General features: G+C 40.1%; 2 protein-coding genes across 4 annotated transcripts; one reads left to right on the top strand and one right to left on the bottom strand.

The window, feature by feature from the left end:
- Positions 1 to 948: 948 nt before the first annotated feature.
- LOC110836014 (cytochrome P450 4C1) lies at positions 949 to 8009 on the top strand. Its single transcript, XM_022076789.2, has 2 exons — positions 949 to 3570; positions 4270 to 8009. The coding sequence occupies exons 1-2, from the start codon at positions 2284 to 2286 to the stop codon at positions 4708 to 4710; spliced, it is 1728 nt and encodes a 575-aa protein (XP_021932481.1). The 5' UTR covers positions 949 to 2283; the 3' UTR covers positions 4711 to 8009.
- LOC110836015 (trypsin-1) lies at positions 5828 to 11653 on the bottom strand. Of its 3 annotated transcripts, none has more exons than XM_022076791.2 (7): positions 11497 to 11653; positions 10583 to 10762; positions 10161 to 10285; positions 9226 to 9344; positions 8130 to 8389; positions 6862 to 7046; positions 5828 to 6389 (listed from the first exon to the last, which is right to left on the bottom strand). In XM_022076791.2, exons 1-7 carry the CDS (start codon positions 11600 to 11602, stop codon positions 6207 to 6209), a joined length of 1158 nt encoding a protein of 385 aa, XP_021932483.1. In that variant the 5' UTR covers positions 11603 to 11653; the 3' UTR covers positions 5828 to 6206. The 3 variants fall into 3 exon arrangements, with proteins under 3 accessions (XP_021932483.1, XP_021932484.2, XP_021932486.1); XM_022076792.2 differs by having other exon boundaries at positions 10583 to 10777; positions 11497 to 11622; XM_022076794.2 differs by lacking the exon at positions 11497 to 11653 and adding an exon at positions 11140 to 11490.
- Between the last annotated feature and the right edge of the window lie 210 nt (positions 11654 to 11863).

The raw sequence follows: 11863 nt of genomic DNA, 5'->3' as shown, positions 1-11863 counted from the left end.
TAAGTTTACGAAAAATTTCAAGCCATTCCAGTATGAATTTAGATTGGATAATTTTAACGACCACTTTACATAAAAGCTTTAATTTATAATGTAATTAGTACAATAAATGCTTCTTCACTTGTTTCAGCAGAAGATCTTAACACAGAACAAATGTAGGAAAGCCACTGAATTTCGAGAAAGTTGAAGTCATGCGTATGTTTTCTGTTCCTTCTTGTCGTTCTGAATGAGTTTCGATTACTAGCATATGAAGGCAATGCTTTTTAGTAAGAAGGAAACTTTCGTCGTAGGCGTATTTATTGAGTGCAGTGTGAGCTTTTCTTCCACGGATCGTCTCAGGTCAGTTCGTTTGTGCGTATATTACCATAAGAAATAAAACATTATTAGATCTTTCACATTCTTGTTATTTTGCATATTTCTGAGTTTTACCCTAGCACTCTTCAAGATTACGGTCAGGTGTCGTTTCAGTCTGAAAGGTATAATCTAATTTTATCACGTGTTGGGTTATGAATTTCTAAAATTGGATTTTAAACAGGAACATAGTTGATGTGTCGCCATTATGATTTAAGACGCTTAAATCACTCGTTTAGTTAAAGCGTGTCAGTTTGAGGTGTTTGTATTGTGGAATGTGATATGATATGGTGTGATAGTTATGAATGATTTTCATTAGATACTCTATAATCGTTATTGCTGGGACGGTATCATTAATTAAACATAGAAACAAACTAGCCAGGACCAAGTCTGTATTTTAGACATTTAACAACTTATGTACGTAATTTGTATTTATGAATTTCTCATCAGTTGTGCATTTTCTTTGCGCTTATAATTTCTATACATAATTGTAAAAGTAAAGTTTGTCCCGCTATACGCCATGTAGGCGTTTGGGGTGAGTGGAGGTATAGCTCCTCTCTTTCTTGACCTCGGCACTAGATGGGGGTGAGTGGCCAGCATCACGCCCCGGCCGGCTTTACCCCCGGGAAAGGACCCCGGTACCCATTGGATAGGAGGCTGGGTGGGCCCCAGAGCCGGTCTGGACACAGAGGCTAGAGGAAAAATCCTCTGCCCCCGTCGGGGATCGAACCCCGGTCGATACATAATTGTACTTTATGAATTATAGACTGCAGTCACCCAATTTAAATACGTTTACGTTACTATTCATGTAGAAACTGTTTTGTCCTTTGAAGGTGTTTCGTAATATGTAGGACGGAAGAACCGAGGATAATTAAGTCTCCGTGAGCTGTTGTTGTTCTCTTTGTCTGTCCTGTGTACGTCAAACAATGAAGTAACCCTTGTACTCTTTAAATCAAGTTTCGAAACATCTGATGAAGTGCCTGTAAGTGTCGTGGTGTTTTGAAAGCCTTTGAACGTCAGTTATTAATTATTCAGCTTTTTATCCTTCGTCTCAAACAAAAACAAAGTATAACTGACGCCAATGAGAATTGCACTTGTGAGTCGCTTTCACAGTGGCCTGTGATACCAATCGACTTTAACATAACTAACGAGAAAACACAAGGGTAGGAACTTCTGTACGCCTACCCATCTCTTGTTCAGCCTCTCCAAAATGCTTGGCCATGTGTCATTTTATTTCGCATTAGTTATACTTGCATTTAACGTTATGTAATCTAGGTGCCAAGGCTTAACAACGTCATTGAATCCCTATAAATGACGTTGTGTTTATGGGCAGTGAGTGTGCATGTCCACACCAGCGGGGCGAGGCGTTCGCACATCCGACTCGTTCCTCAGACGTCTTGCGTGCAACGGGGCAGAGCGGAACAGATCGGAGTTGAATGTGCATTTATCGCTCAAATTTATTATCGTAACAGTTTGTTCGTCACCAGCTGTTTGTATACGGTTAACAGTTTGGCAGCGGGCCACAGTTTTGTTTAAGTATTTAATTTTTTTGGTAGTCATTTAACATAATAATATTTTATAAATCTAAATTCTCAAATAACATGGTGTAGCCTATTGCTTCGTTATATGTGTTCATGGAAACCCAATTTGTGATTTTAACTCTTTCCTATAAACATAATACGTTTTGGCTTAGAAATCTGTGTCCTTTGCTGTGAATACGTTTATGAGTTAAATAAGTGCTAATAGAAAGTAACTTTCGTGGATGTCTGTCGACAGCTTAAGCTATCTGTCACTTCCCACACATGGAAGTATGTGAAGAGAAGATATTCAGTTGCTATGACCCTTAATAAGAGCGATTTGGAAACAGATGTACTACGATAACTTGATTCAAACACCGATCGTTCATTTCTTATTAAATTATATTTTTATACAAAAATGGATAACATCAGCTTCATAAGCAGTGAAATTTTGAAGGAACTGCCGCATGTGTTGGAATCCTGGTGGAAGATTATTGTGACCGTCGCAAATCAGGTAAACAGCGGTCTCTTTACCAACTTTGTTTCCTCACGAGTATGGTCGGAAGTCGCCTCGGGATACGTGAAGTCTCTGGGTCATGGGATTAACATATATTCAACCTGGTGGACTGTACCAATTATACTTCTGTTCACTGTATCTTTGCCCCTTTATCTGGTCCATTATCGGACACAGAAACGGCTTAGAACAATTACATCTAATTTACCAGGACCATCGACATTGCCAATTTTGAGTAATGTTTCAGCATTTACAGGTTGTAATTTTGTGCAGTTTTTTCAAGAACTTGTTGAAGCCATAAACAAATATGGACCAGTAGTTCGCTTCTGGAAGGGGGATAAACTATATGTAGTCTTATCAAATGCAGAAAGCATTGAAACCCTTCTCACCAACAAAGCACTGAATAAAAAAAATACGTTCGTTTCAAGTATTGCCAGTAGTAATGGTATAGTAACGTCTGGTGATAAATGGAAAAATCATCGGAGAATAATTTCATCGACCTTTAATAGCAATGTTCTAGATCAGTTTATGGGAAATTTTGTTGAGAATAGTTCGATCCTAACACGAAAACTTAAATCACTTGCTGGCGGCTGCATAGTTGACATCTACCCGTTCGTGTGTGCATGTGCTCTTGACGTAATGTGCGAAGCAACTATGGGAACAAATGTAAATTCCCAAATGGAAGGAAACGGTGTATTTGTGAAAATCTTGTTGTGCGCCATGGAGGAAGTAGGGGAAACATTTAAGAAGCCTTGGACAATAGAAGACTGGATACACTATGGAAAGAAACGAAATGAGAAAGACAAAGAAATTTGTGCGAAATACTTTCATGGAGTTGTTGATAAGGTGATTGAAGATAAATTGGAATCGCATCGCAATGGATTTCGTCAGAACAGAGACGGGAAGCAAGTAGAATATTTACAGTGGATACGAGGGAAGGAAATGTGTCTGCTGGACCTGCTGATACAAGACGCCAAGTTGTCTTTGGATGACATCAGGGATGAACTGTGCACCCTCATAGTCACCGGTACCAGGGTGACGGCCCTCACATGCTGCTACGTGTTATCATTATTAGGAGTGTACGAGGAAGCCCAGGACAGAATCTTCGAAGAACAGAAAAATATCTTTGGAGAGGACATTCTCAGAGCCGCTACTAGCAGTGACCTCAGCAGCATGAAGTACCTCGAGCAGGTATGCGGTATTTTATCTCGAAACTCTGTAATATTTGTGTTATTTCAAAGCGGTTCGTAAAGAGTACTATCATTCTGCACTTAAAGAATTTAAAATAAATGTGGACGAAATTTTGTGCTCAAGCTGGACTCATTAGTTTCATTAAATCAATTGGACGTTTTGGAGAAAATTATAGTTTCCATATCCAGTGATTGTGGCCCTACTAGCGTTGACAGTATTTACCGAAACGTCAAATACAATTAAAGAAGCTACGCGGAAAACTGAGAAACTATCTGAATTTAGATGAAGATGGTTTACATGAATTTCAAGTAAAATGTTTGTATTGTCCGAAAAGTTATATATAAAATGTCCGCTGATGAAATTTTGCAAAATGTTTGTTTTGTTTCAATTTAATTTATCCAGTCACTCGATGACTGGTTTAGACTATAAAACAGCCACTTAATTAGTTACTGTTTGCCTTATAGTTTATTTAACAACTTTTTTTAGAGAATGGTAGGATAAATGTGAATGATGAAATTGAAGTGAGTGGAAGGAAGCTATAGTAGGTCATTATAAGGCACTCCAATATCCGCCTGAAGGGTTTGAGGTAAACGGCAAAAAGTCTCATTAAAGCCTACTCCGGGCACTCGGGGAAACAAGACTGGTTGTGACGTAGTAACTTCAAGGCTCTGCGTTACATAAGCTGAATGCTGTTCCCAGGTTATAAAGGAGACGATGCGTCTTTATCCTCCAGTGCCGCTTCTCTTTCGAGAAATTGAAGAAGATACTCAACTAGAAAACGGTTACATCCTTCCGAAAGACAGCTGCGCTGTGATATTCAGCTACATGACGCACAGGAACTCTGCGTACTTCTCCGACCCGGAGTCCTTCAGTCCAGAACGCTTCTCAGGTGGCAGCCACCCTCCTTACGCTTATATCCCCTTCGGTGGTGGGAGCAGGATTTGTGTGGCGTACAAGTACGGGATGATGGAAGCCAAGACGATCCTGTCCGCAGTTCTCAGGGCGTACCGCATAAGAACGCCAGGGGGAGTCACGTCCTTGGACAGGAACCTTCAGGCTGGCGTGGTTCTGACACCAGCAAACGGGTTCAGCGTCCAGCTATTTCAGAGACCAGTGAGCATGATCTCCAATGATTCGTGATGGTTGGAGGTTGAAGTCTTTTACTCGAAGTATCTGTGATGACGACGCAGAATATTTTATGTTGAAATGAAATTTTAAAGAAGATATGATGATGCTGTATAGCTATTTTCCTTTTCTTGTTTCTTCGCTCTCTCTTGTTTTCTTTGCTTCACATTTTTTTTAATTTGCCCTTATTACTTCATGTCTTTTTTTAAAAAATCTCTTTTCCTTCTTGTCTTTATTTTTCTTTTGTAAAATTGTGTGGGCTTACTATGTAGCTTATGCTAAGATATTTTTCACAGCTTTCCTCCACACAGTCCCCTTAAGTTAAAGCAGCGCTTGTAAGAGAAGCTTTTATTTCCTTTCTCTTAATTTCTGTATTGCGTCATATATTTTGCAAAATTATGTATTTTACCCCCTACTTCAAATCAAAAAGGGCTGTGTAGATGTCACAACGCCATTCTCTCATCAAATGATCCAGTCTTTAGAGGTGGGATACAAACAGCTGTGGGTTACCATAAACAATAAGTGAACAATCAGCGTTTATAATTCCCACTGACACAGATATTAATTTAAATTTGTCAGACACAGCCTCAAAGTTTCGCATCTTAGCATTGTTCTTCAATTTTAAAAATTACAAAAATTTTATGCATATTTGTTACCTTCATACTAGGCATAAATGACCCAATAATTACGTCTATCAAACGGAAAGCTTATTCATCGCCCTGATGATGGAGGCAGCAAGGACCTCTGAAAAGTTGGTAGACATCTACCAGACTGCACGTCGCAACAACCCAGAAGACAGAAATCTTCAGACTCGCCGTCGTGAAAACCTCAAATCCTACGTAATACTGTTGCTTCATATTCTGGCCTTGTCTTAATAAGAAGTTGCATAGGCCTTTTTTCTAATATCAAGTTGTATTACGTAACGTTTTAGGACTATGCAGGCTGGTAAGTGTCTCCATTTAATTTTCTACATCAGAAATTTGCGAGTCCGTCAAAACCATTGGTGTTGTTGATCTAGCTGCCAGTGGTAAAATTGTCGTGGTATTCCGAATGTCTGCGAAGTCTTTCCGGAACAGTAAATCGATGATGCCATAAATATAGGGTATATTTTCTTATTTAAATTATAAGGGAATTGTTAAGTATGTAATATTTAATTGGCTCTTAGCATACATTGACAGGTATTTTTCTTCCTCCCAAAAATGTTTCAGAACTATATTTATTCTCATGAGACTTCTATATAAAAAACAAGACAATGTTGAATTGTGTTCTTAATGTCGCCCATAGCGTGGTATACAACGTGTTTATAAGAAATATAGTTTCTGAACCCTATCAAATTGTGGGAATTTCCAGCCTCACGTTCCATTCAGTTGTACTGCGTAGCTTTTAAATTAGTGTATAAGTGAATGATAGATGAGAAAGCATTATTTTTTCTGTTTGCATTGATATCCATATTGGTAAACCTAATTTGTTGAGAGTAGCCTTAAATATTCCTAAATAAAAGAGAGGAAGCTTCAGGATCTGTCTGTGTACGAACACACTATACTTTCGATCCAGGGCACGTACTTAGACACCCGGGTGTAGATGGCGGGGATGTCCTCCACTGCGCAGTAAACGCCAAACGATATTACACCCACTATATCGAAGTCACACATAGGCGAGTGAGCCATTACCTGCAGCGGTCCACCAGAGTCACCCTGTAACATATAGAAATTACAGTATAGCTGCGGCCTGAAGAATGATGCATGAAGTGCGTAACAGGGAAAACAGCTTGTGAAGACGTAAACTGGATTTCGAAGAAATCCGTTCTGGTCTAAGTGAAGTTATTATCCTGTAACTTTTCTGAATGGACTAGGGACAATTTTAAAATAATTTTAGTCAGAATAGCCTGAATACCTATTTCCTTCCAAGTGCATATCAGTATTGATAATTACTTGACCGAGACGTTCAGATGAATTTTGTAATGACAGTAATTATCCTTATAGAGGAACATGAAGATTACTGTGTAGCCAATTGACAACATTCATTGCCCTGATGACAGAGGCAGTGTGACCTCTGAAACGTTGGTTAACATCGACCATACTGCACAGCGCAACAACCCAGAAGACAGAAATCTTCATACTCATCGCTGTGAAAAACCTCAGGTCTTATATAGAGGAACATCCTCACCTGGCACGAGTCCTTGCCCCCCTCCAGCACTCCGACGCACAACATGGAGTCCTCCAAGAGGCCAGCGCCTAGCTGCTCTTTTAGTTGTAATGGGTTCACGTTCTTGGTCAGGGCGTCGCTGCACTTGTCCATGGGCTGGAACTCCAGATCCACCTTTAGGAGCTTTTTACCCGTCGCCCTCCTACCTGAGAGTTTGAAACTACCGTTTCTATGCTGCCTCTGTCATTCCGAATGAGATTCAAGGCTTTCACGGCGACGAGGATGTCTTATGACGCTCTTATGAATCGTGAAGCGCGTATGTATATACCAGCGTTTCGGAGGAACTCAGTGCATTCGTCTTCAATCGCCCGACATTCGAGATGTGCTTGCTGCCTCGTTCTGCAATTGCCTGATCATAGAGGAATTATAGTCCTCTGAAACTTTGGTATCTACATACAAGTCCACGCGACGTCACCACCCAGAAGATCAGCATTGACAATCTCTCATGCCCTTCAGCCTTCAGATATTCATGGTTTCTCCCATATTTTGTGGGAAAGGAAATATAACAACTGAAAAGGGGTTGTATTTGGTTGTTTCTCACTCCTGTGTAAGTGGTGAGTCTGTACTTATTAAGTCAATCAGATCGTTGTAAAATTAAGATGATCTTATATTTTACGAATGCTTCATAGTGGAAACAGATCATTTTCTTAAGTTTGGAAATAGTTTTACTTTTTATGCAGTTAGGGCTAGTTCTTTTACAGTAACCACAAGATTGGACGTAGAGGACCTGTAGTATCCCTAAGAGACTACGCTCCGCTCACAATTATCATTGATCAAGAATAAACATAGGGAGTTCAGCATCACACTGAGCCGACGATTACAAGTTTTGCAGAAATACGAGCATCAGTTATCATCGGAGCCAACTATGAATCATTCCTAATAACATTAACAAAACTTGAAAGGTGTACTGTTTCGAGTAGACTAACATTTCAAATGTGTTTTTTTTTCACGCCACGCCATGTTAAAGCTGATTTTCTTCGTTTGCATGTTCGTCCAGTAACCTAATTTTTCAACGTGTAGTGCTCCTAAGCTTTCAATAAAGATCGGGATGATGATACTACTGTAACTGACACTGTACATAATCGGAATAAAATATGTTGTTGTACCGACTTATTACGTTCGTAACACAAAAATGGTATATGAGGCCATTGTTTGATTCTTGTTTGTTCCGACTCCCTTTACGTTCAATGCACTGACTGACATAGCTGGAGATGTCTCCAGTCACTGACCTGGTTCGGTGAGCCCCCAGCCCGTCGCTATTGGCATGTCGTCAGGGACAGCGTTCTGCGTGTGAAGACAGGCTGGCTTCACGAAATTGTTGAAACGCACGTCTTTGTCTAGTTGAAGCAGCGCGATGTCGTGGTATTTCTCGGGCTTCCTGTAGTCAGGGTGGGCTATCCGCCTCGCCACGTTGAACATCTGTACATCAGCGTCATCAACGGAGCTCTTGAGATCTGTGTCTCCGAGACGCACGAATCGGGCTTTGCCACTGCGGGAATGCGCGAAATACGTCATGTTCCTTCCATAATGGTGTATATTTGTTTATTGTTTGCAACATGTCTATAAAGGAACCTGCGCGTTTCAAAATGGGTCTAGTCCTTGTAACTGAATCTAATAATGGCGTCTTAATAAATGGTCTAATGTCGTCTGTTGTTCGCATGCATTTTAATAGACGGTGAATTCAAATATTTTAACGTACGTGCCCTCTTTCGACATCATCCCGTGTAATTACGCCTTTTTCGATTGTGCTGTTTATGATTAAAATCAGGGAATTCTTGCTACAGTTCATTAACATCTTTCGTGTCCCTGTCACCTATAAGCTTTGGCTATTTTTTAGTTACTCCGATTACAGACCTATAGCATCCAGCGATAAGACGATTGTGGAGTAATTAACTGGAAAGGATATGAAAGGAAGCAGTCATGGCTTAATTGAAGCCGCTGTCCCGAAATTTGGCGGAAAATACTGAGAGAAACTATGAGTGGAACACTAAGTCAGTATAATTGATCTCTGTGCTGAGAATCGAACCCATGACCTCCTCAATACGAAGCAACAGCTGTAACCACTCGACGACCACGGCGTTCGTTGTATCTGAAACCTAACACCATGGAGTATATTCCTTTTAGAGAAGCTTTGTCTTGCAGGTGGTTACCAAAGTTTCTAGGAAGGAAGGAATCGTCTCCATCTTCAAGCTTCGAGGCTCTTAAACCAATAACGAGCGGATTTGACCTTTCTGCTGAATCTTGATATGTCATAATCGCCCTCGAACGGTATCTGTTGAACCTATAACTCCGATAACGCTAGCATTTGAACCCCCTCGTACTTACTATCGATATCTCGAATTATCTTCCACGCAGTGGGCGGCGGTCAGCACGAATCTCTTGTGGATTAGTGACCCTCCGCACAGCCAGAGCGTTTGGCCCCTCTTCAGGAATCCCACGGCAGCCTGGACAACAGGACAACATACATACACTACTTTTATTCATTCTGTACAGAACGTGTATAAAATGTACTCGTAATTTGGAGTGTGTCTATAAGTATGTTTCTTCTTTGGAACTACTAAATGGGTTTTCACAAAATATTGTAATCGGGGTCTAGTCTAAGATTTATGTGTCGAATTTAATTTTGATGTGTAGCGGTTTATTATAAACCTCTGCTTTATATAAAGTCTACATTTCGTATAAAACTTTATAAAATTCCTCCAAAAGACCCCATTTATGATATGTAGAATAGTATAATGATCTGTAGGCTTTGTTTGAAATATTTTTCATTATTTACATTATCTAAAATATTTTTTCTCTCTGATCTTTTATCAGCAACACGATTTCCGGCTGTTATGCAGTGTAGATTCTGTAGTGTTACAAATTGCATCAACGGATTTGTATCTGATAAATTAATACTTAGACTAGTGAAATACATAAATTAGCAAACAACTCATCTAGAAGAAATGCCTGTACATTTAAAGTTGTCATATTACATTGGAACAAGAATTAATAAAATTTATGAATGCGTAATAATTGTATGGAACAGGAACAAAGAAAGAGACAAAGAATGAGAGAAACAGGAACGGGGTGGAAAGAGAGAGAAAGCGGGAGAAATAAGAAGATAAAGGAAATGACAAAGAGGAGGAGATAGCGGAAAAATACAAAGAGGGCAAGAGAGAAACACGAAATAGAGAGGAAAAGGAAGAATAGAAGAAGGAAAGAGAGAGAGCAAAATATTTTTTCAAGAAGGAAGTGTGTACCGTGGCAGACGCACTCACCATATGGGGGAATTCCCTTTCAATCACGTAGCTTCCCCCGTAGATGGCATAATATTCGCTATATCTTCTAGCCCTTGATGTGTCTTCCTGAGGTACGGATTTATTCAAGTCGGGCCCTTCACATACTGAAAAAAAAGGAGCAGCATTCGCTTGTACGTAGTATTCTTCATGCCAGTGTCTGACGAACTATTTCCTCTGTCGAAATATTTAGGTTTCAAAAAGTACTGAGAAACACTCCCATCCCCCCAAAGCAAACTGTTAAAGAAAGATTCTCTCCCCCAAACGCCTGCTTGGTGTATAGTGCCACAACTTTACTTTGTTACGAAGAACCCTGCTAAATGCTTCTCTGTTTCTTCGTGCTTCTGGTATCTTTCTTCAGCATTTACGAATAAACTCCGAAGTAAAATTACGAACAACCTCACCTCGCTTCATCGACTCGACCCCCCTGGTGTTGGAGCAGCAGACGATTTGGTCCGTATTCTTGGACTGACAGAAGACGGGGAAGGGCAGTCTTCTGTACCGAATGTTATCTTGTACAGCCGGACAGTCCGACAATGCCCTGCACACACCAGCCGATCCGTCGCTGGACGTGCACAATGACTCTGTCAACATAATGTCTGACAAGCGTCATTAAACCAAGACTGAACCAGAATGAGAAGGTGTACTTGACATATGTAGTTAATGAGTAACAGACATAGTTGGGGTATTTTTATAAACGGACATGAGGAAAGTAAATTACGATCACACGGACAGGTTTCAACTGGCACAGAATAGGTTCAGTGGTGGGCTTTTGTAAATATGGTAGTGAACCCTAGGATCCCATAAAAGAGGGCAATTTCTTGACTTGCTGGGCAAATACAAAGCTTTTAAATGAAGACCCTGGGTCATTGAATTACATAATTAATTGATGTTAAGTAAAGTAAGCATATTTATACTTAATAATAATTAATACAGTTTAATAGTTTTACCAATTACAAACCTGGGAGAAGGGCTGCAAAAACCATGTTTGTCAGTCCGTCCTTCTGTAAACACGTAACAACTCTGAGACCCGTCGAATATATTTTTACAGAATTTTACATTTCTGGGTTCTACTGACATTTGTTAACACGTTCCACTTGTGGTTGTTATATTTTGCGTTCGTGAAGAACATTATGAAAATATGATTCTTCACGGGTACGTTCATTAATGTTTGTATATGAGCGCGGTCTGGGATAGATGAGGACGCGGTAGGCATTCATTCTTCCGTCCTCACAGCCAGTCCAGAGCGTCGTAGAAACTGCTCAGCGAGTACCAGGTGTGGCGTTTCTTTGACGTCCTGTAAAAATTAATACCTTACCTTCCGAAGGCTGAACTCCACTGGATGCCACCTTAAGAAGAGCGATGCCTAGGAGTATAAGACCAGCAGATGTTTCCATCTTTTTGTGTACGTACTGAACAGGCATCAAAAATAAGAGTCGATGTTAATTTACGTTTGATGGAAGTCACTTTCGGCGGATGTGTTCGTGGTTAACCAAACTGGCGATAAATCTTGGTGACACGGATGTTAATTTCCTTCCTTTTAACAAAGATTTGTTCTCGCGAGAGAGCATGTTATATGTTTTAAACAAAATTAGGAATATTTTAGAGTTTTCAGATGCGCTTTCTGCTGTTTTTAGGTGTTTGTCACTCTCTAGAGTGAGCGAAGAACGATTTATGGGCCCATC

The sequence above is a fragment of the Zootermopsis nevadensis genome, unplaced genomic scaffold (genome assembly GCF_977971745.1).
Source record: "Zootermopsis nevadensis isolate Lab colony 2312 unplaced genomic scaffold, Znev_1.0 Znev_ptg000028l, whole genome shotgun sequence".
In the NCBI taxonomy this organism is placed as follows: Eukaryota; Metazoa; Arthropoda; class Insecta; order Blattodea; family Termopsidae; genus Zootermopsis; species Zootermopsis nevadensis.
This window is presented reverse-complemented; position numbering and strand designations above follow the sequence as displayed.

Bases quoted from the DNA above. Each gene is read 5' to 3' on its own strand.
- LOC110836015 (XM_022076792.2), bottom strand. From the start codon at position 11,602: ATGCCTGTTCAGTACGTACACAAAAAGATGGAAACATCTGCTGGTCTT. The intron at 10,778-11,496 runs GTAAGGTATTAA...GACGCTTGTCAG, and splicing joins TGGAGTTCAGCCTTCGGAAG to ACATTATGTTGACAGAGTCA. The intron at 7,047-8,129 runs GTCAGTGACTGG...TCAAACTCTCAG, and splicing joins CTGGGGGCTCACCGAACCAG to GTAGGAGGGCGACGGGTAAA.
- LOC110836014 (XM_022076789.2), top strand. From the start codon at position 2,284: ATGGATAACATCAGCTTCATAAGCAGTGAAATTTTGAAGGAACTGCCG. The intron at 3,571-4,269 runs GTATGCGGTATT...TGCTGTTCCCAG, and splicing joins GCATGAAGTACCTCGAGCAG to GTTATAAAGGAGACGATGCG.